At 34.2% G+C, this 26475-nt stretch overlaps 4 protein-coding genes across 8 annotated transcripts; 2 read left to right on the plus strand and 2 right to left on the minus strand.

Moving 5' to 3' along the window:
- The first annotated feature begins 1512 nt into the window (after nucleotides 1-1512).
- On the plus strand, nucleotides 1513-5493 carry LOC113848850 (cation/H(+) antiporter 24). 2 transcript variants are annotated; one of them, XM_027478206.1, is made up of 3 exons: nucleotides 1513-1979; nucleotides 2446-3453; nucleotides 3809-5257. In XM_027478206.1, the coding sequence occupies exons 1-3, from the start codon at nucleotides 1668-1670 to the stop codon at nucleotides 4910-4912; spliced, it is 2424 nt and encodes an 807-aa protein (XP_027334007.1). In that variant the 5' UTR covers nucleotides 1513-1667; the 3' UTR covers nucleotides 4913-5257. The 2 variants fall into 2 exon arrangements, with proteins under 2 accessions (XP_027334007.1, XP_027334008.1); XM_027478207.1 differs by having other exon boundaries at nucleotides 1555-1925; nucleotides 3809-5493.
- A 290-nt stretch (nucleotides 5494-5783) lies between these two features.
- Nucleotides 5784-7073, plus strand: LOC113848851 (SWR1 complex subunit 6). The gene is made up of 4 exons (XM_027478208.1): nucleotides 5784-5992; nucleotides 6097-6202; nucleotides 6516-6622; nucleotides 6728-7073. Exons 1-4 carry the CDS (start codon nucleotides 5888-5890, stop codon nucleotides 6929-6931), a joined length of 522 nt encoding a protein of 173 aa, XP_027334009.1. The 5' UTR covers nucleotides 5784-5887; the 3' UTR covers nucleotides 6932-7073.
- Nucleotides 7074-7240: 167 nt separating this feature from the next.
- On the minus strand, nucleotides 7241-10347 carry LOC113851212 (laccase-3). The gene is given in 7 exon segments (XM_027481683.1): nucleotides 7241-7893; nucleotides 7992-8738; nucleotides 8741-8941; nucleotides 9333-9461; nucleotides 9617-9861; nucleotides 9981-10132; nucleotides 10195-10347. Coding segments are annotated over 7 exon segments (1758 nt in total). The 3' UTR covers nucleotides 7241-7762.
- A 3586-nt stretch (nucleotides 10348-13933) lies between these two features.
- Nucleotides 13934-26013, minus strand: LOC113848849 (N-terminal acetyltransferase B complex auxiliary subunit NAA25). 4 transcript variants are annotated; one of them, XM_027478202.1, is made up of 20 exons: nucleotides 25696-26013; nucleotides 25450-25606; nucleotides 25123-25241; nucleotides 24971-25045; nucleotides 23743-23836; nucleotides 22577-22695; nucleotides 21553-21623; nucleotides 20570-20711; nucleotides 20274-20449; nucleotides 19974-20179; nucleotides 19266-19396; nucleotides 19139-19162; nucleotides 18318-18394; nucleotides 17343-17417; nucleotides 17002-17194; nucleotides 16445-16546; nucleotides 16225-16363; nucleotides 15775-15815; nucleotides 15387-15638; nucleotides 13934-15070 (listed from the first exon to the last, which is right to left on the minus strand). In XM_027478202.1, the coding sequence occupies exons 1-20, from the start codon at nucleotides 25840-25842 to the stop codon at nucleotides 14366-14368; spliced, it is 3045 nt and encodes a 1014-aa protein (XP_027334003.1). In that variant the 5' UTR covers nucleotides 25843-26013; the 3' UTR covers nucleotides 13934-14365. The 4 variants fall into 4 exon arrangements, with proteins under 4 accessions (XP_027334003.1, XP_027334002.1, XP_027334005.1 ...); XM_027478201.1 differs by having other exon boundaries at nucleotides 16445-16564; XM_027478204.1 differs by lacking the exon at nucleotides 19139-19162 and having other exon boundaries at nucleotides 16445-16564; nucleotides 19266-19416; nucleotides 19994-20179.
- Between the last annotated feature and the right edge of the window lie 462 nt (nucleotides 26014-26475).

Below are 26475 nucleotides of genomic sequence, written 5' to 3' on the forward strand. Positions count from 1 at the left end.
CTATATTAATAATATATTTCAATTTACTAACAAATAATTTATCATTACAGAAAATTAATATATACGATTATATCAATTATTAATACAATGCATTTTATGATTAATAAAATCTATATTATTTATATTGACAGTTTAAGATTTACTGAAAAAACCGTATACTACAAAAAATTAACCAAATAATTGATTATTAGTGTTTGTGTGGGTTTATACACAGCCAAAAACAAAACATCTTATCACAGATACATAGATGAATTAAACTACAATACCAATAATTTTCTATCTTTTTTCTCTATCAAAATCAATAACTCACATTGTCTGTGTCAATAATCAATATAATTTTTCCATAGATTTATCATTACAAATGAATATTATGTATGGAAATTTGATATAGGGGTAACATTTTCCGTATCCGTGTTATCATCATCATTACAAAAAATGGGTTCCACCAAAGCTTTTAATTCTGTACTCTGACACTTGGCGGCTAAAGTTGAGCTGCACCGTATTGAATTCCTCTGAACCTCTGATGGTTTGCTGAAAATTCATTCTTCATGGGCCTACTGTTTATTGTGATCAATGGGCCCACTACTGTCACACTATTTATATGATGGGCCCTTGTGTTTGTAGCCTCTTGTCGCCCCTTTTCACAATTTTCTGTTCATAAATTACTGGGACTATTGACAATAAAATAAAATAAAATTATTGGGATTCTCAAGACCATAATCAAAATTTGGAAAAAAAGTTTGAGAATCTTAAAGTTTAAGGAAAGAAAGGAGGAAAATATACACTGGGTAGCTCCAATTGAAATAGTTTAAAGAAATTAGGTTGCTTTTATGATGTATGAAGTATATAAATAACTAGTAAAATACCCATCAATGAATTATTGCTTTTGAATTTAGATAATATATAAAAAGAACTTTGCTTAACCATTGCCTTTGATTCGGAAGTTAGTCTCATGATTATACCTACAGAAATATCTCTCATCAAAGACTTGAAAAAAAATTCAGAGAGAATAAAATATTTAATAGAAAATATTTCAAAATTATAAAATAGAAATGCGTAATAAAAGTTACAAAATGACACTTGTATGCTTTAAAGAATATAAGGACAAAAGATATAACCACATTCAACAAAATTCAATATTAAAATTGCTATATGACAGCAAGAATGTCCACATGACTTTTAACTGAGGATAGCAGCTAATACAATTATTTTAACACAATTTTTTAGAAAATTATTAAAATGATAGTAATATAAGAGAAAATCATGAAATTATGAACGAGAAAGAGTGAGATTTAGGTGTTTTTGTTATTTTTTTTTAAATTAACAATTGAAGATATATATAAAAAATGTTAATATTTATTTTTTTATTTTGATGAAACGAGTTTATATATGATTAGCCAGACAATCCATGCAAAAAAAATAAAAAGATGAAAAGAAAAGAAAAGCCAAGACTGAATGGAAATTGTGTCTGAAATTAATATATATATATATAAAATAGAAAATGTTTACCTCACAAAATGAAGAAAAGCTGGTTAACCATTAGAATGAAAGGATAACGCTAGTTCTCCCCCTTTAACGTGTATCCACAATCCTTTGTAGGACCTCTTTCTCTCTCAACACTTGCTATGTTATTTTGATGTGTACGGTTTTTCAGAAAAACTTGATGCATGGCTAGGGCATACCCACCACACCGTTTGCAACAAACATCCAACGGGTGGAAGCAGAACTTCAATGTTTCTCGTGTCCTTGAAGAAACCATGGCTAACGTTGTTAGTATTAATGACTCTGCAATTTCCTATCCCAATATTGTGTGTCAGCCATCACAAGATTATCACCCTGGCATCTTTTATGGTGAAAATCCTCTGCTTCACTCCTTCTCAGGATTAATGTTCAATCTCGTTCTCATCACCACCATCACTCGCATTGTTCGTTTTCTTCTTAAGCCTCTCAAACAACCTCTAATTATCTCTCAAATAATAGTAAGCTTCTTATTATCTTATTTCTATTATTTCTTTTATGAATTCAATTAAAATATATTAATACTGTAAAAAAAAGAATTATACTGTTATACAATTATAAATTGTTATGCAATTAAAAAATATTTTTTTATAATAATTACTTTAGGTCGCATTTAAAAGAGTTTATGTAAATGGACGATGACTCTAATAAGTCTCTTTTCAGTTTATTTTAAAAAATTATGGTCAAATAGACAGCATAAGTCCACATTTAATAAAAATTTGTTAAATAAACATTTAAATTATATTTTTAAACACACTTTAAAAGTCACATGCAAAATGACTTTGAATTCGTTGATAATGTAAACACAACACGTTAAAATTAAACTTTCTTATTGACATGATATTATTGTACGTAACACCATGCATGGCATTGTGATTTCTTTTCGAATTGAATATTATATACTAAAATGTTAATGTGTTTTCAAAGGGTGGAGTCATTGTTGGACCTTCCTTTTTGGGACGCAATAGATGGTACCAGCGTCACATGATAACGGACTCAACCAAATTCTTGATGAACAATCTTGGAGTAATGGGATTCATGTTCTTTCTTTTCATTTATGGAGTGAAGATGGATCCGAGCCTTTTGAAAAAATCAGGTAGATTTCATGTGTCTACGGCATTGTTTGGTATAACCATTCCCTCATTTGTAGTGTTTATTGTGGCACTATACATGAGAAAGAACATGGACAACGAATTATCAAAGATTTCTTCAATAGGAGTGCTTTCAGGGTACTTGGGAATCACAGCATTCCCTGTTCTCTACCATATACTTCAAGAGCTTAACCTTCTAAACTCGGAAATGGGTCGAATGGCATTGTCCGTGGCATTGATTGGTGATGCATTTGGTGTGGGTTTGGTTGTAGCATTTGAGGCTGGAAGCCAAGGAGAATCAAAAACACAGAATGCTTTGTGGTATATGGTTACTCTTGTGGCCTTGGCATTGTTCATTTTGTTTTGTGTTAGGCCTGCAATGATGTGGATTAATAACAAAACCCCAGAGGGGCACCCAGTGAATCAAACTTTTGTGGTTGCAATTTTCCTTGGGGTTTTTGTGATGGGCTTCATAACTGACATGTTTGGTATGGCAATTGCTAATGGGCCGTTGTGGTTGGGCCTAGCTGTTCCAGATGGGCCTCGTTTAGGAGCAACACTAATAGAAAGGAGCAACACAATTATGACAGATTTCCTTCTGCCATTCTCATTCTTTTTGGTGGGATCATATACTGATTTTTATGCCATGAGTGCTTCTTCTTGGTCCAGTTTGGCACCATTGTTTGTCATGGTTTTACTTGGCTACTTGATCAAATTCTTTGCTACTTGGATTGCTCTATTTTATTGGCGAATGCCACTCAGAGATGGACTAACCCTTAGCCTCATTATGAGTTTGAGAGGCCAACTTGAACTTATGTTGTTTGTGCATTTGATAGACAAAAGGGTAAGGTCCACCTTATTGAGATTTTGGTTCAATCATTCAAAAAACATATAATTACATACATCTATTACAGGAACAAACTAACCATTCTATAAATTAGAAAGAATGTGCTGATAAATTTCAGATTTAATTATGTCTACTTTTCATGTTTACTCTATTGACTATACCATATATTATATTAAAAAAAATGAAAATTTAATATAATAATTTACAATGTGGTTATTTATTAGAAACTTTAAAATTGCATTACAAACTATGAATTTCTATATGAAGGATCGATAATCATTTATATATGGACATGAAAACCATAGGTTTCAAAGAACTGATCCAATTATGGTTTTCGAGGATGCATATACAGGTCTTAAAGGTGCCAGGCTTCACATTATTGTTGCTTATGACAACAGTATTGACTGCAACTTTCACTCCTTTGATCTCCACATTATATGATCCAACAAGGCCATACATGGTGAACCAAAGAAGAAACATCCAACACAACCCTCCAACCCAAGAACTTAGAATAGTGCTATGTATTCTAGACACTGAAACCATAAATAGTCTCATCCATCTAGTTGATATCTCCAATCCAACCTCAAACAGCCCCCTCTCAGTTTCTGCTCTTAGACTAATAGAACTTGTAGGTCGAGCTAGCCCTTTGTTCATAGATCATGAAAAACAAGAACTACCTCACATTTACCATTGGACACACACCATGAACGCCCTTGAACATTATAAAAAATTTAAAGGGGTGTTTGTGAAGCTCCGTTTTTTCACAGCTGTGGCTCCAAAGCAAACAATGTTCCAAGACACATGTGAGCTTGCTCTTGAACAAGAAGCTTCTTTAATTATCTTACCTTTCAATAGGGGAGCTATTTACAATCACGGAGTAAGAGCAGTGAATTCAAAAATCTTGAATCATGCACCTTGCTCAGTTGCAATTCTTGTTAACAAGGGTCTTCTTGAAATCAACACCTTGGGAAATTCCTTTCGCCATTCTGCTGGAAACCGTTTTGCTGTGTTGTTTCTTGGTGGTGCAGATGCTAGAGAGGCTCTTGTTTATGCTGACAGGATGCTTGCTAACACTGACCAAGAAGTGAACCTCACAGTTATAAGGTTTCTCTCTCACAACTATATAGGGGACAATGAAATGGAGAAGAAGCTTGATGATGGAATAGTGACATGGTTTTGGGTTAAGAATGAGGCCAATCAAAGAATGACTTATAGAGAGGTGGTTGTTAGAAATGGAGAAGAAACAATTAGTGCAATTCAATCTATGAACGATGGTGCTTATGATCTTTGGATAGTTGGAAGGAAACAAGGGATAAATGCTGTTCTTCTTACTGGGTTGTCAGAATGGAATGTTGAAAGTGAAGATTTGGGAGTCATAGGAGAGTATGTTTCCTCTGAAGATTTTCCTGGCACAGCTTCAGTTTTAGTGGTGCAACAACAAATTTTAAGAGGCTAAAATTGGCCTCTACCATTGCATGCATGATGATCTCAAAGCCTAATTTTCCCAGTAGAAAGTTGTTAACTTAGCATTAAGAGTTGAGATATTAAGTTTCCCAATAGATAGCCAAATTAACTTGATTACGTGTGAATATTTAAGAACTAGTATTTAGATGGAGACAAGTTTAATTAGTGTTCTTTAGAAAAGAGTAGATAATGTAGTTGTGACCCTGTAAAGCTGAGTTATGTATCTCTCTTACTTCATAATCATAGGTTAGGAGATAAATGTTTCTTTTTTATCTGGTTACGAGTAAATATTCTCTCTCTTATTACAGAATCAAAATTCGAGAGACGATTAAACAAGATTAACCGTTGTTTAATGCCTTTATATAAAACATATATTATAATATTTTTAATTTAAGACGATTAAGAATAAAAAAAAAATATATAAAATGAGTAAGCATTGTCTTCCTCTTTATTTTTCTATTAAACTTTTAACATCATTGAAATCAAACAAGTGAGGGAGAGAAGTGAGAGCAAGTAGAACGTTGATTTTTTTGAGGGAGTTAAATATAAGGGAAAGTATAAATAATTAGCAACGGTAAAAAAGAAAAGAAAAGAGGAAAATGAATAAAATTTTAAAAGGTAATTAAATATAATTACAACATTTTACACAGAGAATTTGACAAAGTACAAGCACTGCTATTTCTATTTAAATTTCTTATGATAGTTTTTCATAAATTTTTTGAAAGCTCCTCATGATCCTTAACAAAAAAGCGTGTATACATAAATAATAATAATAATAATAATAATAATAATTAATGTCGAATCTTATATATATATATATAGATACAGTTGTTTTGGCTATACAATTTTCAGGATCGTGTATCGTAGATTGGTGAATAGTGACTTATAGCGTGTTTGAGTTGAGTGTTTCTTGAATCAGTAATCTCTCTGTGGAAGATTAAGGCCGTGTTTGGATAGAATTAGAAAAATGGAGGATGACGCTTCCAACTCAGTGCGCCGCATGTCAAGCCGAACCCGAAAGGTTGCGTCCAAAATGGCCGCCGCACTTGCCAGCTCTGACAACCGCACTCAGGTTTCCTCTCTCCGTCGCTCAGTTTTCTCATTTTTTAAAAATTCTGAATAATCAATTAATGTGTAATTAAGAAGCGTGATTTTGTTGCAATTCAATCGATTTAGGCGGCACTTGCCCGTTTGGATGCCTTGGAGAATGACAATGCCGGGTTTGAAATCGCTGATGCTAATAATGACGACGACGATGCTTCTTTAGACGATGAAGATCAACGTTAGGGTTTACTTTTTTCCCCCTTTCATTTCCTAATTTTATTTTATTTTTCTAGTGTTGATTTTATTTTGTGTTACAAAAAATTGCTGTTAGGGTTGACAAAACGGTTTTATATTTCCAATGTAATAAATTCTTTATTTTTTTAATACTTATACTATATTAGAACTTAACAAAACCGAAAAATAAAGAGGGTTATCAACGACCAAGTGTAATTTGATTGGAATTCAGTGTCAGTGTAATATTTCTTATTTTTTGTAAATATTTGTAAAACATTTTTTAAATTAAAAATTCACTTCAGTTGCTTATTTTGCAGTGTATGTACAGAAAAAACAATCTAAAGGCACCAAGAGGAAGACGAGGCAGGCAAAAGCACTTGAAGCTAGGAAGGCCCCAAGAACATTCCTTGAGCTCTTACATGAGGTCAGTGATTGAATCCACAAGAGAGCATGCACAGAAATTAGTAACACTCATATTTTACTTTTGCATTGCCTTTTGTTTGTGTTAACCCAGCTCCTACAAATGCAGGCAAATTTAGAATCATTGCCCCCACATGTTCCCTCCTATTGGAAAGCTGCAGTTGGACCTCCGAGCTCAACTTCCCGCCGCCACTTTTGCACTGTTTGTGGTTTTTCTGCCAATTACACTTGTGTGAGATGTGGTATGCGCTTTTGTTCATATAGATGTCAAAATGTGCACAATGATACCCGTTGCTTGAAATTTGTAGCCTGATACATGTTACATTTTGAGCCTAGTATTGGATCCATGCTATTGTAAGTTTATCATATATCAACTTTCCCTTTTTTGTTTCCCTTTTGAGACTAGTGTTTCACTTATCTGGTGATAAGGTAATAGCTGAAAAATGTATAGTCTGACACCTATTGGATCCTGTTGATCTAGGTAACCTTGTTAAAGATGTGCTTAATCTTTATTTTGCTACAAAGATTTTTCTTTTTCTTATTTGCTTATAGTGCATCCCTTCGATTAAATTGCTCCAAGGAAGCTTACTTCCTATTATTATATACATAAGAACCTTGTAGCATGACAGTTGGTGCATGCTGCTGATTAATAGGCAATCCTGTTAAGGAGTTGTGATGATGTATTTGCTTGTTAGATGTCCAGGATCAGCTGCTTCACATGCTTGTTCATAGTAGCCTGCTAAAAACTAAATGTAATGTGTTTAGGTTGTTTAGCGTGCTTTGTACAAAATAATCCGTCTACACACTTGCAATATGTTGGCGTTTCTTCCACTGAAGTAAAAGATGCAAATCACTGTCCGGTCTTGAAATATTTTTTCTATGAACTTAACAGAATGAAGCAGTTTCTCTTACTATAAAATATTAAACTGATAAATATAATGATTACAAATCATTTATCTTTTATTTTTCTCATATAAAGTTTAAAAGTCCACCAAATCAACTAATCGCTAACATGCTGCTCATTCAAGCATTGTCTAAGTCTGGTATTGGGAACAGCAGCAAGATGTAGTGTCTATTTGGCAAATCCTTCAAGAACTTGTAAAACAGAACATAAACTTTATTAACTAATGATACTTAATTAATCTTAACATGGGGGTAGATCTAGGGGTGGAGGTAGTACTGACTGTGAAAGGCCAACTCCGTTCTCCACCAAAAGTGCCATTGCCAAACCCCAGTTCAGATGCGAGTCTATGTGACAATGGACGAACCAAATTCCTGATTTGCAGCAGTGAAAGAATATCATGTAATAGGTTAATATGTGATCCTGATACAAACTTCAGAAGATAAAGTTTTGCAGTAGTATAGTAAGTTACCTGGATTGTCAGCCAGAAAACGAATGGCCACCCATCCTCCAGGAGGGGTTCCAATGGTGTTTCTCACAGGTGGGTCAACAAGGTTGAAATTGTGGGGATCCGTTTCTGGGTTGAAGTTGCCTAAACCTGAACCAACTACAAAGAAGTGGAATCCATGAACATGCATAGGGTGTTCCTCTGTGGTTACTATGCTTGTGTCCTGCAGAACAATTTGCACCCTGGAGCCATACTTCAACTTGAAGAGCCTGGTTCCCCGAGAAGGCGTCCACCTCCCCCTTGGCACATTGCCGGTATAATTAAATTGTAAAGGCGGAGTGGGAGGAAAGTCTGTGGTGAAGACACCAGGTACTCCTTCATAGTAGGCTTGCATCAAGGAGGTGGTGCGTGGGAGTAAAAAAGATACATTGTTCATGCTCGCTGTGAACCGGGTTCCATTTGGTCCTTGACACCTGGGGCTATTAGGATTTGTGCAATTGATTAATCCCAACCCCACTGTGGAATATAGATTCACATCAATTTTTTTGAAGACTTTAACCCGGGAAAGACCCCTGATCCCAGAAGTGAATGCTGTTGCAGTGGCTGTATCATTGTAGGCTGGCAAAGCTGGCAAGATTGGTCTTGGTCTGTTTTGGTTACTGCTTCTAGTAGATTTGTATTCAAGGATTGCAGTGGTGGTGGTATTATCAAAGGCAGCATTCCTGGCTGATTCATAGGCTCGTGCTGCCATGTAGTATTGCCTGGGGGTTGATTAGCAGTGACTAGGACATTGATGGTTTGACCAGGTCCTATCATGAGGACTGTAGTTGTGAAAGGCTTGGTATATGCAGCATCCGTACCAACAACAGTCATACTGTGGTTGGCAATTGAGAAGAAGAGTTCTTGATTGAGTGCATTGTTGATGATTCTCAAGAGAATTGTTTCCCCAGCATCTACTGGAACACGTACAGTTTCTGCATTGTATGTTTGTCATATCAAGGAATCTGGAACTCAAAATAGAGCTACTTTTGGTGTAGTTAACAATCTAATTGTTGGCACTAATTCAACTATCTTTCATTTTAATAGAATGAAAAATACTTTTAAATGAAGAGATGATTTGTGATTTAAAATTCATTGCAGACCATCCGGATCCCTTATCATTTATTTCAGGGCATGTTTGTTTTACTTTTAAAATAAATTCCTTTTGTAGTATACGTGTATATGAAATCTATGGTTCAGGTTAATTGAAGCACATATCTTAATTATGTTCAACTGTTCAGAATTAATTTTACTAAACTTTAAAAGAAATGGACACTTGATATCCTTTTAAATCATATGGGAATGCAGACCCAAGCTATTTCAAACCTTGGCTGGAGCATCTGTAAAGATCACTAGGTTGGCCATTAATTGTGTACGCAATAGAGGTATTTGGAGGTGCTCCTGTAAAGTCTGCCTGCCTTTGGAGAAGCACGGGATCCGTATCAAACCATTGCCCTGCGCCATCATCAGAATGTTATGTGTTATGACACTAAAAATGAAAAGCTCGTTAGCTTTTTCAAGTGCTCACTACTGAGTAAAGGTTTAATCACAGTGCAAGGAGATTATAAAATGTGAGTTGAGCAGAATAAGAGATACTTTTAGAGATATACCAAGAAGGATGGGAAATTCTTGCTTAGGCATAGAGAAGGGATAAGGAGAACCCAATCTCGAATAGATGATGAAAGCCCCATAAACAGTTGCTCTTAGGAAGCCAGTGTGAGCATGCCACCATAGTGTCCCTTCCTGGTCTGTGATTCTATGTCGGTATGTGTAACTTCCCCCTGGTTGAATGGGACACTGAGTCACATAACTAGGTCCATCTGCCCATGGATTTCGTAGCATCCTTAACCCATGCCTTATGCACACGACACATTATCGGTTTGTGAGGAACATGCATTTCAATTATGTATCATTAGCATAGTGAATATATTTAACCATGAAATTCACGTGAAAATGCATGATGATGCTGTTTACCAGTGGATGGAGATGTTGTACTGTGCTGCATTTACTACTTTGATTACAAGAATATCTCCGTTTCTAGCTTCTACAATTGGCCCTGGGAACTGCCCATTGACAGTGATTATGTTTTGGGTTCTGCACAGCCTCCTCACTGGCGTTGCTTGAATCTATTTCAATCAAATTATTGATGGAATGATAATAACTAACTGCTTCAAACCATATTGCAAACCTGTAGTGAATAGTTTATGATCATTAAACCAACACTTGCAGTAAATTCATCGTAATGAGCCTCTGCAACTGAAGCTAGGGAAGCAATAAGAGCAAGCTGGCCAAGTAAGAACCAAGAGCAACATAACTTGCCAGGGAGGAGGAAAGTCTTCATTGTGGTTTGACTTTGTTTAATGGAGTTTCATGGGTTATGCGGTATTTGGTCTGCAGTGCAGCAATTTTAAGAGTGATACAGTGGGGAAATACCTTGGGAAGAGAAATGTTCGGGCAATTATTTTTTAGTCAACAAGGTGCTTAATATTGAATAATTAGTCTAACAAAGTAAAAGGCTTGGTGCATAGCATAATCAACTGTAGAATAAATGCTAGATTGTGTGATGTAAAGAGATGCACTAAAGTAGAAATACATCTGAATTAACAAATTTCTTTAGAAAGTGCTTGTTAAGATACTAATCATTTAGCTCTTACACTGACGACCAAACTTGTTCGAGAATGAAAGAAGGAATAAAAACTACTCTGGTAATGTACAACTCTGTGAAGTAAAACTCGAAAGCCTTAAGGGTGAAATACTGCCATGTCTTGAAAGTTCAGGAATATGATATTAATAAAATGACAATAATTAGACCCATCAAATCCCATCTTTCCCTATATAATTAAGGAGAGAGAATGGAAAATTATTGTATGTGCTTTTTATACTAAAGATATATATTTTTTTAAATATGATTTTTTTGACATATAGCCTTGGACATACAATAGAAATAAATGTACAGTAAGTTTTTATATATCACAAAATCTAATGCATTAATAACAAAAAATACTACAAATTTTAACGAAAATTTATTTATTGATTTCTTATTGTGTGTCTTTGAACACATTAAAAAAATTATTTTAAATATCATCTCAACAGGCAAAAGTTTTATAGAGGACATATATAAGACAACAATTACATTTTATCTGCCTTTTTTCAAATTACTTTTAAACTAGAGCGAGTTAATATAATTTAACATTTTCATCCCTCCTACTTCCATTTCCTAATAACTTCATCTCCGAGCAAAGCATTATTCAAAGTCAAATTCATGGGGCTGGAATCTCATAGTTTTTTTACATACCACTTTAATTTAAGGCTTGGTGCTGTTTTTGTAACATATGGTGTTTGTTAAACCAGACAACCTATATTCACGGTTATTTACCCTTTTCTGCGGGGAGGGGGAGGATGATCCCACTTGAATGTTCACCTCCATCAAAACAGAAGTTTAGTTTGTACTTTCTAGCATGGTAACTTTCAAAGAAAATGACACTAATTTCATATAAGCAAAATTTGCAAAGAGAAACACTAACAATACACACTCTCACACAATCTTTCTAACACATTTTTAGTTATTTGTTATAATTTATTTAAAACTATAAAAATTATATTGATCTCACTTTTTCGCTCGTCAAGAGAGTGTATTCCTAAGTTGCGAATTTTCAACTTCATGAACGGGTCTTCATCATGCACAGTGAAAGAGTTAGTAATATTAGTTGTGATTCCAAACGTCAGTATCATCGTGTGAACCATCCATTTTTTCTTGACATGGCAATCTGACAATCTCCATTTTCTTTGCTTGAATTCTGGCACTGACGTATATGGCAATAACTCAAGCTATGGAAAAGCGAAAACTAATAAGAAAGAAGATAATAGGGCAGTTAAGATCAAGTTGAATTTTGTTCTGGTTCGGTGGTAATGAATGAAGGACAACATTTAACATTATAACACAAGCAAAAGTAGAGGTAAATATTATTCATATGATTCATTTTACAACTTATTTTTTCTCCTTTTATTTTCTTTCTATCTCATGCATGCATGTTTGGTTTTATGCTATATTATTTTGGATCTGCGTTCAATTTAACGCTACATAGAGTAGCATTTAAAAAATTAGACCTGCTTTTCCCAATTTGGATGCATATCCAAACATACCACACACTCATCATTTCGTCTCACATTTTTATCTCTTCCTTTTCAAATTCTCTTTTTGCTATACAAAATTTGTGCGAAAAAATAACGCAAAGACAACTCATAAAAACTAATAGTGGTCTGAACATGCCATCATATTTTACGTTGGTTAGTCCAACATAGTGTGCCATAATTCAAAGAATTCAAGCCAGTTTTTGCGTTATTTAGATGTGGCTTTAAGACCTTCACTCCTTCAAATTATAAATTTATAATTCAGCTTAATAGAAGACGAAAGATAAAACGGCCAGAAGGAAAAAGTAAATAATGCAGCCAATAAAGATGCAATCTGGCACAATGAATGAGATATTTAATTACTTCTAATTAGTAAACTAGTAAATATGCACTTTCACCCTTTTTCTCCAACAAAAGAGTTTTTGTTTGCCCCTTAACAAGACTTCAATTCTTAGTCGTATATATGAAATAAAAACTATTTAAGAGAAACAAAAATCCACTTCAATAATCTCTTCACTTTGTAAACTGAAGGATACATCCGATATGCAAAAACAACCACAAAATAAAAGGGAGTTCTTGTTTTATCATCAATCTAGGCACTAATTGATTTGATATGAGCATCTATTTCACATAAGGTGTCTAAAATATTTCATATGACGCAGGTTGATTGGTTTAATCACCATATTTGGATGTGATGGTACTTGTAACATTATTTTTAATGTTTTAGGTAGTCACCCAAGTGACTTTAGAGTAATTAACCATAATTAGATTCGTTGGATGCATGGTATATTCATACACATAGGGACCTTATGTCAAACAAGAGTGGCTTTGTCAGTTTGAATTTCAAAGATAAGGCTTCTGGCCGACCTAGTCCCTTGGGCTATTTATATTCACTCTCTTGAAAATAACACAAGATAACCAACCATAAATTTCTATGCTGGACATCTAGATGGATTTCACTTCAAAGAGGAACAAAACAATAAAAGCTTTGAAATTAAACAGCTTCAAGTTGAAACTCGCAATATAGAAGGCATGGATTCTCATTTAAGTTTGAATAATTAACGTAACTCTTATGAAAGTCTCCTAAAACCATTGTGAGAACATTGTCATTATTATTCTAAGCATTTGAAATTAAAATAACCAAAATAGAGGTTATAACTATGGAGGTGGGATTTCTAGTATTTATTTCGTTCGTGCGTGAAAGAAGCGTAGATCTCAATACGCATGATTACTCATGCATAATTTCATAATCTGTGTATTGCCCCCGGCATATAGCTCCTAAAGCACAAACACTCTTTCGTCACATCGATTAGTAAACTATTATATTAACTCAATTAATTAAATACAAATACGGATAGAAAATGATACTTGCATTGGATAAACTAATTCCTTACAAACTCAATGCCAGTCATTGGACAGACGTTGGTCTCATTGCAACCTTTTTTTAGTAGTTCAATGGCGTCTATCGTTTAGATTATAAATCTTGCATTGATGAATCAACAACAAATTAGAAGATATATAAATAAGATAGTTGAGTTTAAATTGTCTAAATTATTTTAGATAAATAAATTATTCAAACTTGAAGTCCACTTTCTACTAATCTTGAATCGGGTTAAACAAGTGTGAATTCTATTTTATTAGATAATAATAAATTAAAGTGAACATTTTGAAATTGAAAAAGTTTATAATTGTTAAAATCCAAATACTGCCTAATTTAAGCACGAGTATTTGAAAAAAATACTAGCCAAGGAAAATGTGAAATACTAAAATATAATCGTAAAAAAAAAAAAACAAACATAAATTTCATTATGAGATGCTAAATTGGAAAGATGTAAAGATCTGATCAGAATATAGCTAATATATTTTCACTAAAAAAGCAATCAAACCAATGGTAGATACACTGCCAAAATTTTTGCTCAGACAAACAGCTACAATTCTGAAAAGATCCGGCAACAGCTCGAAACGAGGGGAAAATGTTTGATGTCCACTCTTTGAGAAAATTTTACAGGAAAATGACCAACAAAAACCAGAGCCAATACTAAAATAGCAACAAAACATGAAGCCTGTTCCACAGAAGCTTCAGACATGGTATCCTGCAAAATGAAAATAACAGCAGAACTATAGCACATTTTCTCAACCCTTGACATTGAAGATATTTGTCTGGTGAAATTGAAGAGCCGTTTGTCAAGCTGATATTAAAAACTTGGAAACCAGTAAATGACGTTTTTTCACAGTTGAGCTATCTGCTGCTTCATAGACTGTAATAACTTCAATTTTGACTGGCAGATGGCAAAAAATTCCATCAGTGCTTTAACCTTCCCAGTTGTCATTTTCCGGGCAACATCAGCTGGACTCCAAGTCTTGAGTGATTGGGAGATACGATCACCAAGTTCTGCATCATTCACAGAGGAAATAAACGTTTCTAACATGCCAAAAACCGTCCCCGGTCCATCATTATGACCATTTTTCCGAACAAGAAAAAGAATGTCCTCCGAACTCTCATCTTCAGGTCTTCTGTTCCATTCACTTATCCATTTCATAACATGCTCTAAAACACGAGATAAATGCAGGACAGAATCTGTGATTGCATGAGCAAGATTTGAGCTAGACTGATAAGCCGATCCACTTTTCTTTTTCTTTTTACTAGATGGAAGACAGGATCTCAGGCAAGACTGGATAACAAGTCCATGCCACGCCAAAGGTTCCATTACTAACTGCATCAGAAGTTCAACATCACTCCAACGACACTGATCCCAGGGCTCTGTCGACCTAACCTTCTCTAAAATATACTTCTCCAGCAGAGAATCCAAGATGCCCCAGATCCGAGGCCTATGTCCATATCTATCTGGTTGCACAAACTCATGGGAACTCAAGCTCCATGCGTTTAAAAATACAGAGAAACTCAACCAGTCTATCAAGTTGGAGTCAGAAACCTGCAACATTTTTAAGACGATATGGATCAAATTCCAAGTCGCAACCACATATAATAAGGTAATTTCATGTAGCTTGAACGTGATGAAAGTTGCTGAAACAGTTATCAGGTGTTTGAAAAAAATAAAATGCCCTAAAACTGCAAATCCTATCATAAACTGTAAAGTCAATTCTAGTACAGCTCAGTTTTCTACACCCCCACATCCAGTGTGCAGGTATGTCAATTAAAGCATTTCATTTCACTTCAGTCATGAACTATCCTACCCTACATCATATTTGCCAGAAAATAACAGTAGCATAAAACTTAAGCAATCATACCACAGGAGATTTTTCACTATCAGAGAAACTCATGACCACTTCTATTGCTTCACTAAGAGAAAAGCCCAAAAATTGTGCATTGCGATCCAGCAATATTTTCAGCTCTTTAGCGATATCTGTTAGAACAGAACCATTGACCTCAACATGCTCCTTGATTGATACTGAAGCACTTTGAATTGATAGATAGATCATCCGTGGAAGTAGGGATTTCTTCTCAATGACTCTCTTTAAACTTTCCTCCCTCTCTTTGGTCTATATCCGTTGACAAACCATGCAATAAAGAAAAAAAGAGAGGGGGGGGGGGGGGAGGGGAGAGTAGATAATTTAGTTCTTACAGAAACAAGCAGTATAAACAAGCCACAAATCATCGAGGATAAAATCGACCTACCAATATTTCTCTAGGATAATAAGAAATCCCTTCAAATGGCCCTGAAACACAAGTCAACCATCCAATAGGTTTAATATTGTAAACAACAAACGCAATCTTTCTCTCTCTCTCTCTGTATTTTTTTGATGCAGCAAGAGGTACAATAACTTTGCTGCTCAAGTGGTTTAAAATTTGATAATTATTACCCCCATTTCATAATGTGAATCAATTACAATGCATAATAACAGTCAACCTGTGCTTTGACCTCCCTTCAAGCCCAAAGTATTTTTGCTTGAGGAAGCAACGTTAAGGAACAGCTTAAGATATTATGTTAAATGATTCAGAATAATATTTGCTTTAACTTTGGGACATACTTTTAGGATTTGTATTCTTTAAATATAATGATGCTAAATAGTTGCAAGAATAGAAGACATATTGTTTCTAATATAGAAATATGGTTGAAGAAATAACCTAAAAGGTAATTTTTCTCTGAATTTGGTGTCCACCAGGGCCGTGACTGCAAGTCTTCATTGAAGGTCAGAGACTTTGACCCTATCTCATTAGACAGCTCAAGAAAGTGAATACCGCATTTCAAGCCTTGAAGGATGCCCTAAGAAAGTATGAACTCGTTAAAACTACCATCAAATATTAAGAGTAATTAGCTAGACTATAGTTGCAAGATATGATTCACCTCTTCTTCTTCAATGTTATCTGCATTCTGCTTTAGCTGTAAAATTGGTGTTTCAAATCGTGCCACTAAATACTGACTAGAGTGTTGCAATCTATCTTTGAACTGAACAAATTCAATTACCTGGAATATAACATTGCTTCGATTCAATCAACTCAAACAAGACATGGTGCTTTCAACATTTGAATTGACATGAGTTAAAGATTATAATGAATTGTGTATATATTTATGTTACATGAGCAGAACCATCTAAATCAAGCTATGCACAAGGACAGATGCACTATTTATGTTTTGACTATGTATGGCACTAGACTAAGAATACAACAAAACATGGTCATATCTTGACTTCATTTCTAACAAGGATGAACAGAGATCAGTATCAAAAAGTAACTTTTAACATTTTTTACAAAAGTAAAATAGAATTCTAACTAAAACTTATTTCCTCCATCATTTATGCAAAAGACTTTATAACCTAATCAAAATTTATGTATCCATATACTTCAAGTATTTAAATTCAAAAGGAAAATCTCCAGAAACAATAAAAACTCCAGTATACATACTTTTGAGTAATTTCTATGGCGATATGCAAGAAATGTTAAATCTGCAGATTCTCTGAAGTGATCATCCATAAACTTCAGGTAATCCTTTAGCAAATTATTTAACTCAGTCCAAAGTGGAGATACCAACATCTGGGGAAAAATATGGTGCAAAATACTTTCCATCAAGATATTCTTGATATCCAGTGATTTGTACCTGAAGAAAAGACACGAATGCTATAAATAGAATAGTGGTAACAAATAATCTAAGGAGCTGAAACACATAATCCAATAATCAGCATGTGACAAGAATTATGGTGACTTTTTATGAAACTCCATAAGATTAAAGAATCAAACTACCTTACCATTCATGTGCCACTGAAAGAGCACCACAGTAGCTATACAGATGCAACAGCAAGATCTTGTATTGTGACACATGCCTGCTCATAGACAAGAAGGATGCATGTTATTTTAAAGAAGAAAAATCTCCTGTCACAAAAGTAACATAACCATTATTTAGCTTGAGATCAGCTGGATTGAAGCAAACCATTTAATGCTTCAAAGCCAGTAGAATAAATGCTCCACATCAAAAGTAATCAAAACAAGAACACACCCATTCAAGAATATACCCTTCAGTACATTGTCTCAACAAAATGACTAAATTTTAAAATCCATTTAAGATTAATGAAATATATTTTTAGTTCATATACTTTAGTTGATAGTAGGAAGACAAAAAAATCAGTTTTAATGGTTCCGTGTATACTTTAGTTGGTAGCATTAAGTACAACATGAAAATGAAAGATATGGTGTAATAATATATGAAATACAAAATCTTTGCATTGCCGTTGTTCATCCTTAGTTACACATATAAGGTCAACTGACCAAGAAAGTGAGAAAGTCAACAATTGATTGATTGGAAATGGCAACATCCGTGAGTTCACAAGTCAAAAGCTGGCATATACCTATTGCTAACCACTGTAGTGATAAACTCAATCAAGAAATAATATAATTGGGACAGTCCTGATTTGTAGAAAAAAAAAATCTTCTAATTATATATATGTATAAAATGCCTCCAAACAGTAACACTAATATTAATTTGAGACAAATCCTACAAATGTCATATTAAATTGTAAATTTTAAAGCAGAGCCCTTTACAAGATTTTTCCACATTATAATATGATAAAGTTGCTATTCTCGCTGACATATAATATTATTACAGTACAGTATTGTATATATCTTTGTGTATGTGTGTCTTTCTCTATACACACACACATATATATGAACTTTATGCATTTTTCATGTGATATTCCAGGATATGATGCAAAACAAATAACCCTGACCTTCGTATTGCCAAGCCAAACTCCAAAACCGTAATTGCCTCTACCAAATAGCCAACATTCTTGGTACGCCAGAATAACTACACAAATAATATCACAAGAGGTTATCAGTGGTCATAGCATTGTATAAATATTTGAAATGTGGAAAACTAACAGTAACACATTTCTAAAACATGACAATGATTAGCAATGTTATGTAGCACAGGAGATCCTACACAATTCCAAAGTAAAATGAATTTAAATTTTAAAGTAAGAATTATTGCTTGGCAATAAAATAGAGAAACTAACAAATTCAGTGTTTTGAATCCTCTAACCACTTAATTACATTAATTTCTTTTGGAGAAAAACAATCTATAAGGGAAAATAATAGACTCATTTTTTTATTCAAATAATCATACTTCCAAAACAAAAAGCATTCAATTGCTACATTTTCTGGGAAATAACATCAATAGAAACAATACACTATGGTTAACTCTTAAAAGCCAAAACCAAGTTCATTGTTTAAATTGAGCATAAGCCAGGATTGCTTCCTATTAAAGCCATAACTGTGTTTAAAATAGAAGAAACACCAACAAAGAAAAATAGTTAAGTACAAGAGCAGAGGATAAGATATCAATTTTAAAAAAACACAAACTGTAGTCAAAATTCACACATCAACTTTATGTCAAGAATTTGGAACACCAAACCAAATAAGCAAAAGCTTGTCAAACTCTGCATGTTGTCCATTTGAAACCTTATAAAGTAACTGCTGTATCCCTGTGTATCCTCCCACTCCCAACCCCCACCCCCAAAAAACCAAAAGATATGCAGGAACTCCAGCATAACAGTAAATCAGTAATCTCTATCAACTTATAGATTCATATATCAACAGAAAACAAAAAAATTTAAACCATAACAGTAGAATGTCTTCAATTTCTTTACCTAGATGTGATACAAAAATATTAGACATACCTGGACCAAAATATTACACGTCATTGAAAGCAGCTCCTCACCATGCATGCTCTCCTGTGGATCCAAATCTTTTGAAAGTACAAGGTTTTTGCAATACATTTCAAACATTTGAACACAAGAAACCTCAAGATCTGGGACAAGTTTAGATGAACTTGTATTAATTACATTACACCCAATATGGACTGTGAGCATATTCATGGTGGTGACCAAAAAAAAATATTGTAACAACCATCAAAATGGAGACCAATTTCTATGAAATATTATGATTTAATTCAAAAATATAAACATGCTTTGAGGTGAATTACACTAATATAATTATTCATATCTATCTCTTTGTACTGAAAAATGCATTAGATCTGTGGAGACTGAACATCAGGTGTCAAACAATAGTTTCTCCTACAAGTGTTCATTAAAGAAAATATATCATTTAGCCCTGTGGATCAAGCACACACCCTATCAGCCTTGTGCTGGAATTGCCAGTGACACTATTCTTAAAATTTAATTAAAGGATGGTGGCAAAGAGGATTGAACTGCTAACATTTCAATATACAGAATCTAACGATGTTAAAGACAAACTCTCCTAAAAGCATAATTCATAAGGTGAGGGCCCAGACATGGGTTATATCTCTAACAGGGCAATACATTGGGATATTAAGGATAACATTTGATAAATTAATGCATATTCAAATGCAACAGTATGAGACCCACCACTTTGGGATGATTTCAACATGTCCCCCAGCAATAATTGTTTGATTTTGAAAAAGCTTATAGATAGCCCAAGTGTCTTGGTTGGTGGAGCTGATAAACCGTTCCTGACTTTTATTAACTTCTCCAAGAGTTCCTTCTTCTTATCAGTAGTGAAGACTTCAGTAAACATCTCAACATCAGAAGTAAAACAGGCCAAGTGACCAAACCTGTGAAAATTAAAATAGACTTCTTTACATGCATGACATTTTAGAAGAAAAATAAGAGAGTATAGGAATGATAAGCTCTTGTGCCATAAGATACCTGCAGAAGTATTGCACAATGCCATCCATTAAGCTGTCATCATTCCCCTTCCTACGCAAATGCTTTCTTCTTTCAATTTCTATAGTTGCCAAATATGGACACCTTATCAAGTTATTGACAGTATCTGCTTGTAACTTTTGTATAAAAGCTGATGCAATTGATATTTGACTGTCAAACTGCACTCATATAGTAGTTTACAATTATATGAGAATCAAGTTCCATGCAAATAGTAAAATAGTCCTTCTATGCATAAGTCAAAGTCATAAATATAGACCACCTGTGAACTAAACATTCACCTGTTCATCTGTCAAGTGTGAGACTTTGCAATTGACAAACTTTGGGGGATGAACTGGATCATTAACAGTCTCATCACACCAAATACTGTCATCTTCAAGCAAACAGCCAAGGTAATGAAGGAAACACTCCCAGTCGTCTGGACTGTCAAATGATGAAACAACATCAACGGTAGAAAAATATGGGGAACAAAAGTAAAAGATGATAAAAAAAGAAAACTGTGAATGAGTTTAATTCAGGAAACAAACATCTAAAAATCACTTCATAACTACATTGGGAAATGTATAGAGAAGGCACAGCTTAATTTATAAACTACAAGGTAATAAGCTAGATCATAGAGAACAACAGCATAACATATATTCCTTAATAAAAGCACAGATCACATTCAAGAATCAAGAATAGAGGATAGTCTGAAATCAAATAAATAAATAAAAGCCAACGGAAATTCAAGGACCAGAAGGTCAGTTAGTACATACATGTGCATCACAGCGTCCATTTTTTTGTGCTACAGTGGAAAAATAAGACCACAGAGAACAGAAAAAATATATAGAAATTCATCGTGCTTCACAGACAAAACCACAATAAAAGGTCAGCTTGTGGCCACCAGTCAAGTTTTGGGACTTTAATAGTCCAGGTGCCATAGGCATTAAACAGTCCCACCCTGCCTATATTCCCCTACTAGCCCAAAAGTTACAAGTAAAGACCTGACTGATCAATGAAGACAATAGAATAGCACATTAACCTATACAAAAGAATAGAAATAGAATCACATCACAAATAAGGAAAATGAAGCTAGACTAGCTAAAAACATAAAAGCTTAATTTTTAATTTTAATTTTGAAAATAATTTCCAGATGTCATGTTAGTGAGATACTCAACACAGCCTAGACCACTTTTACCCATTAACCTCTACCACTCATGAACAATCTAATCGTTTGTCTGTTAAAATTTTATGCCTTAACTAAAAGTAAGCATCCAGAGCATACCATGACTCCAAAATTTTGTGAAAGATATCAGCAGCAGCAGCATAGTCACCTGCCCGAGCCATAAGTCTCCCCTGTCAACTTAAAGTCAAAGTATAGAGGTTGATAAGAAAAGTCAAACAATAGAAATGAGAATACAGCTCCAAAATTCCTTTTTTTTTTTTTTTTTCTATTTTATGAAAGAATAACAATATTAGAAGAAAAGAAAAAATACAAGGGTAATAGATGACGAGATAGAACAACAGAGAAGAACAAAATTAAAGCCAAAAAATCTTTTTCAATTCCTCTGCAGATCAAACAAAAAAAAAAACCTTGAAAAAGAAGCTATGTGAAAAGCACCAGTGGAAGGCATTAAAACAATCCTAGCTCAATGCAAATTCACTCTTCCTTTTGCTTGATTTGATTCATTTATCTTTTCATACAGACAAAAATGTCTGAAAGACTGATTCTTCAGGTGTGTTTTGTAGTAAAGCATACTCGTATTTTCTTTCCATTTCTCCAAAATACACTTTGGGAATTTCAAAGCTTCCACTATTGTCAAATCTCCCATTGGACAATGCTACTTTATGGAATTAATTCTAATGACATTTTGCAGGTTTATATAATATTTAGCAAGGCTTTGTCTCCTAATGTGTGTGATCTGTCTCTTCAATTAAGAAAGAGATACACATTTATTCCACACTCCTTGAAAAAGAAGCACTTCAGCGAACAACAGATTAAATCTCAAAATAATGCACTTTTGTACAAATTTTAACTTTACAATAGGAATTTGAAAAAGAATTCCCCCAAAAGGATCTATTTTCAAATATTATATCATGATAATACTGAATGAAATGGAACATATTCCACTAACCTTGGAACACACAGATTTATATGATTATGACTTCCACCACATCAACCAATGAAGAACATCCGTCCATATACCAATGTCCCCTTAATTTAATTGGATAGTCATTTATAATAATAAAAAAAACATACCAATTCAAAAGTTAAACAGAAGTTACACAAAAGGAACTATTCAGACTACCTGCATTCGTAGCTTATCAACTTCAATTGTCAATAGTGATCCCAATTTCCCAGAGAGAATTTCCAAAGCATCCCCAAATTTGGCTTGTTGTTCCAATATGGAAACGTAGATCATAAGAGCTGCAACCAGATTTGAAAATTTTAAATGCACACACATATTATTTGTTTTGTTCAATGACACAAGAAAATCTAATGGTTTATCATAATAGATAAGAAAGAATAATTGGGTAGGAGATTCCTCTTCTAGTTTTGCTTTCTCTCATCTTTTTCATCTTTCTTCCTGACACAATTCACCTATCCACAATTTAGATTTCATGTCAAGATTCCACTATTTCTTTGGAATCCTTCACTTTTCTGTTACTTAAATGATACAGAATCCTTTGAATCAGAGTCTCTCTTCCATTCTCTTGACTTTGTCATTCTATCCTCTAGTCTAGATAAGAGGATTTGGTCCATCAAGCCTTCTATGGTGTTTTCATTAAAATCCTTCTTTTAAATCATTCTCCAAATACAGTTTTGCTCCATCTTGGTGAACCCATTTGGAAGTCTAAATCTTTGTCTAAGGACAAGCCCTTTATTTGAACAGCTGTCCATCACAGAATTAATAACAATGTACATTACAAATTCCTAGGTCACAGGAGTAGTGAAGGACAACACTATTTCATCTCGTATGTGTCATATGGGCTATGAGCTCAAGGTAAATTCTACATCTCTTTCTACACTGATCTATACCTGTAGCTGTTTCTTTATGGAGTTCTCTGTTTAGCACCATTGGAAAATGTTGGGAGTGTACTAGGAATTTGTACCAATTTCTGCTGGTTTTGGTTTATGTTAAAAGGGCAAACATTTCTGGTAGTGTGTAGTACATGCTTAAGCTATGCATTGGAGCATTTGGTTGGAATGTAATTATTAAATATTTGAGGAGAGCTCTCTGAGTGAGTAGTTTGTTTGGGCTAGGATAAGATGTTTAGCCATTACATGATGTAATTCTAGTAGTTTTGTTGAAGAGGTTTCCCTCAGAGATATGTGTACAGAGTGGGTTGCTTTGTATACTCATTTCTTAGGAGGATATCTTGTTTTCCAATTTCTCTTAGCTTCTCCTTTTATCTTAATAAATTTCTTTTCCTTTAAAATAATCAGAAATGAACAAGAAAGAAACATGATCACCTTCAGGCTCATGTAAGCTATGTGAAGCAACATGTTTCTTGAGTAAGCCTTCAGCTAAAAGTAGAAGCTTGTCTTCTCCATTGCCACAAAGCACCTATCAGGAGCCCAGTTCCCATAAAAAAAGTCAATAGAATGTTTCAGACAGAATAATATCAACCCCACCATCATGAATAATTTAATATAGGTGAAAGAAAACCAGAAACAATGTCACAGACTCACAAAAAACTATTAATCTAGATGCATAAGGTCAGTCATGTTTTAAAACCAAGTTACATATAATTATAAGTGGCACTGTAGTATTGAGGAGACTGGTTCAGAAAAGATTTTAATATTAGCCATCAAATATTGATATCAACTACAAGTTGCCCAACTCTAGACCATATCAATATCATTGTAACATAATAAATATAATGGATTATGAATGACATAGATGGTTATAGCTTCAAGGCTCTTTAGTCAGATATACTTGGCTATCCAGGCAACGCAACATGTTCATAACTGTATCACCATTATCCTAAACCTAATAGCATCTGTGTAGATTCTTTGCCGTACATCACAGACTTATACATATACTTATACAGCCTCATTATCAATGCAACCAAAAGTTTCTTGAACCTGAAACCAGACCAGACAGTTGAGCTACTGCAATCATCAGCAGCTTTGATCTTGGCTCTGGTGACCCACAGGCCTTGAGATCAATCTGAGCTGCATGTAAAATACCTTCTTAAAACTATATTATTTTCTACCAAATGTGTGATGTAAATATGTTTGACACAAATTAGAAAGTTTATGCACTACTTCATAATCTGTCCTACTGTGACATGTTCTTTGTGCAATCGTGTAAGAGGACAATGGCCGTAAAAAATACCATCATCTCTTAAGCGGTTAAGCCTGTCTCAATCACAATTGTGACCAACAGAAGAGGGGGAAAAAAAAAGTCCAAGAATCAAAGCAATGTTAATTCTAAAATTAAGCCAGCCAAAATAACAGAAAATTGGCCAGCACAAACTGTAAATAAATCAACTTATTAGTTATTACTGTTGTACATGTACTAGCAGTGATCATGACATTCTTAATATACTTTATTTTCTTATCAATCCATTGTATCATGGCAACATTTTCCAATCATATTATTCCCTTTCAAACTGACTGAGCATTGAATATTAATAAACAGTCTTAAATCATGCTGCACAAGATGTGAAGGCGAAAAACAAGAAGTGGGGATAACCTGCAATTGGATGCTACAAACTGCCCAGAGAAGAAACCTCTCTTCTCCAACAAGCTTGTACATTTTGATAGCTGTCTGCCAATCAGAAAATAGAAAAAGGGTGAAGTTGGAAAAACTACAATTAAACAACACCTACACACACAAAGGCAAACCTGTTGTTGCTTCACAAACGAGTACTCACGAACATAGCAGTTAAACAAACCCATCATCAGTTCCAAGTTATTAGGGAATTTACTGCAAGCATGTTCATAACAGCCGGTAGCCAAATCCACTGCTCAAAAACACAAACTTTAGTCAATAACTAACACACACTAGACGACAAACATAAAACCAACGTTTCAAAAGACACTAAGACAAGCTCTAACCAGTTCAATCTCCAGTTTGATTTTTAATAACATTGCATATAACAATATCAAACACAGCAGCAAAAACAATAAAATAATAAATAAAATAAAATAAAATAAATGAAGCACACTAACAGTGATCCAGTCGCTGAAACACAATCTGCAAGGTACTGAGAGTGAGGTCGTCCATCAACAGAGCATCGTTAGCATAGAGCAATTCCTTTGCATTGAGCGAAACGGAGAACGCTTCATCAGGTTTCCCCATTCGTTCCAAAACGAGCGCCTTCAGAGCCTAATTGGAAAATCCATAACACATAAAAAGATGAATCCGTAAACAGAGAACGAAATCAACGCGTTGAGGCTTGGAATTAGGGATCTTACGAGAGCGTAAGGGGAATTAGGGTGCTTAGCGAGAAGTGTGGTGACGTGCTTGAGAGCGTTCTTGAACTGGCGAGAATCAATGGCGTCCCAAATTGGACGAACCTTGCGCTCAGGGATCCCTCCGGCGAGGCCGAACTTGGACGCCATTGAAACCGAAGGATCGAGATGAAGGTGCAGCGAGTGAGTGTGGATGCTGATGAAGTGTTGAAATGTTGAAGTGTGTCCAAAGAGGAAAACCTAGAACCCAACTCAACGCAACTCAACTCAGCAACTCAACTGGGCTTCGATTACTGGATTATTGTCTATTGTGCCCAAGGTTTTAAACTATGCTTAAGTGGACTCGTAAGTAAGAAATAAAGGAAATATATACTGTATTAAATATGGTGTTAATTACTTAAAAGCTGAAACTGAAAATTTTTATTTCAACAATAAAATAATTTTTATACACTTTCTTTGGTTGAATATACACAAAAAATAGTATTTTCTATTTTCTTTTTGATAATGATCATACATGATAATTACGAAAAGCTAAAAAAAAGCCAATCAATTGTTATAAGAATGAGAACCTCATGTTCAAAATAAATAAAACAACGGGAGAATGGACTATGAAAACTGATCTACTTTGATTTCTTACCTTAACCAAAACAAAATACAAATTTTGATTAATCAAATTAAAATTTAATAAATTAAATACTAATTTTTATTTAATTTCTTTAAAATCTTAAGTACACAGGTTTTTTTTTTTCTTGAAGGCTTTTTTATTGTAATAATTAAAACATT

The sequence above is a fragment of the Abrus precatorius genome, unplaced genomic scaffold, assembly GCF_003935025.1.
Source record: "Abrus precatorius isolate BTA unplaced genomic scaffold, Abrus_2018 Scaffold9, whole genome shotgun sequence".
Lineage (NCBI taxonomy): Eukaryota > Viridiplantae > Streptophyta > Magnoliopsida > Fabales > Fabaceae > Abrus > Abrus precatorius.

What these genes read in the sequence shown, in the direction of transcription:
- LOC113848850 (XM_027478206.1), top strand. Translation starts at nt 1,668, where the DNA reads ATGGCTAGGGCATACCCACCACACCGTTTGCAACAAACATCCAACGGG. An exon ending in TAATTATCTCTCAAATAATA is followed by an intron (nt 1,980 to 2,445) that starts GTAAGCTTCTTA and finishes GTGTTTTCAAAG; the next exon opens with GGTGGAGTCATTGTTGGACC. An exon ending in TGCATTTGATAGACAAAAGG is followed by an intron (nt 3,454 to 3,808) that starts GTAAGGTCCACC and finishes ATGCATATACAG; the next exon opens with GTCTTAAAGGTGCCAGGCTT.
- LOC113848851 (XM_027478208.1), top strand. Translation starts at nt 5,888, where the DNA reads ATGGAGGATGACGCTTCCAACTCAGTGCGCCGCATGTCAAGCCGAACC. An exon ending in GCTCTGACAACCGCACTCAG is followed by an intron (nt 5,993 to 6,096) that starts GTTTCCTCTCTC and finishes CAATCGATTTAG; the next exon opens with GCGGCACTTGCCCGTTTGGA. An exon ending in TTTAGACGATGAAGATCAAC is followed by an intron (nt 6,203 to 6,515) that starts GTTAGGGTTTAC and finishes CTTATTTTGCAG; the next exon opens with TGTATGTACAGAAAAAACAA.
- LOC113848849 (XM_027478201.1), bottom strand. Translation starts at nt 25,842, where the DNA reads ATGGCGTCCAAGTTCGGCCTCGCCGGAGGGATCCCTGAGCGCAAGGTT. An exon ending in GTTTCAGCGACTGGATCACT is followed by an intron (nt 25,242 to 25,449) that starts GTTAGTGTGCTT and finishes GTTTTTGAGCAG; the next exon opens with TGGATTTGGCTACCGGCTGT. An exon ending in CACAAAATTTTGGAGTCATG is followed by an intron (nt 20,712 to 21,552) that starts GTATGCTCTGGA and finishes ATCATTTGACAG; the next exon opens with TCCAGACGACTGGGAGTGTT.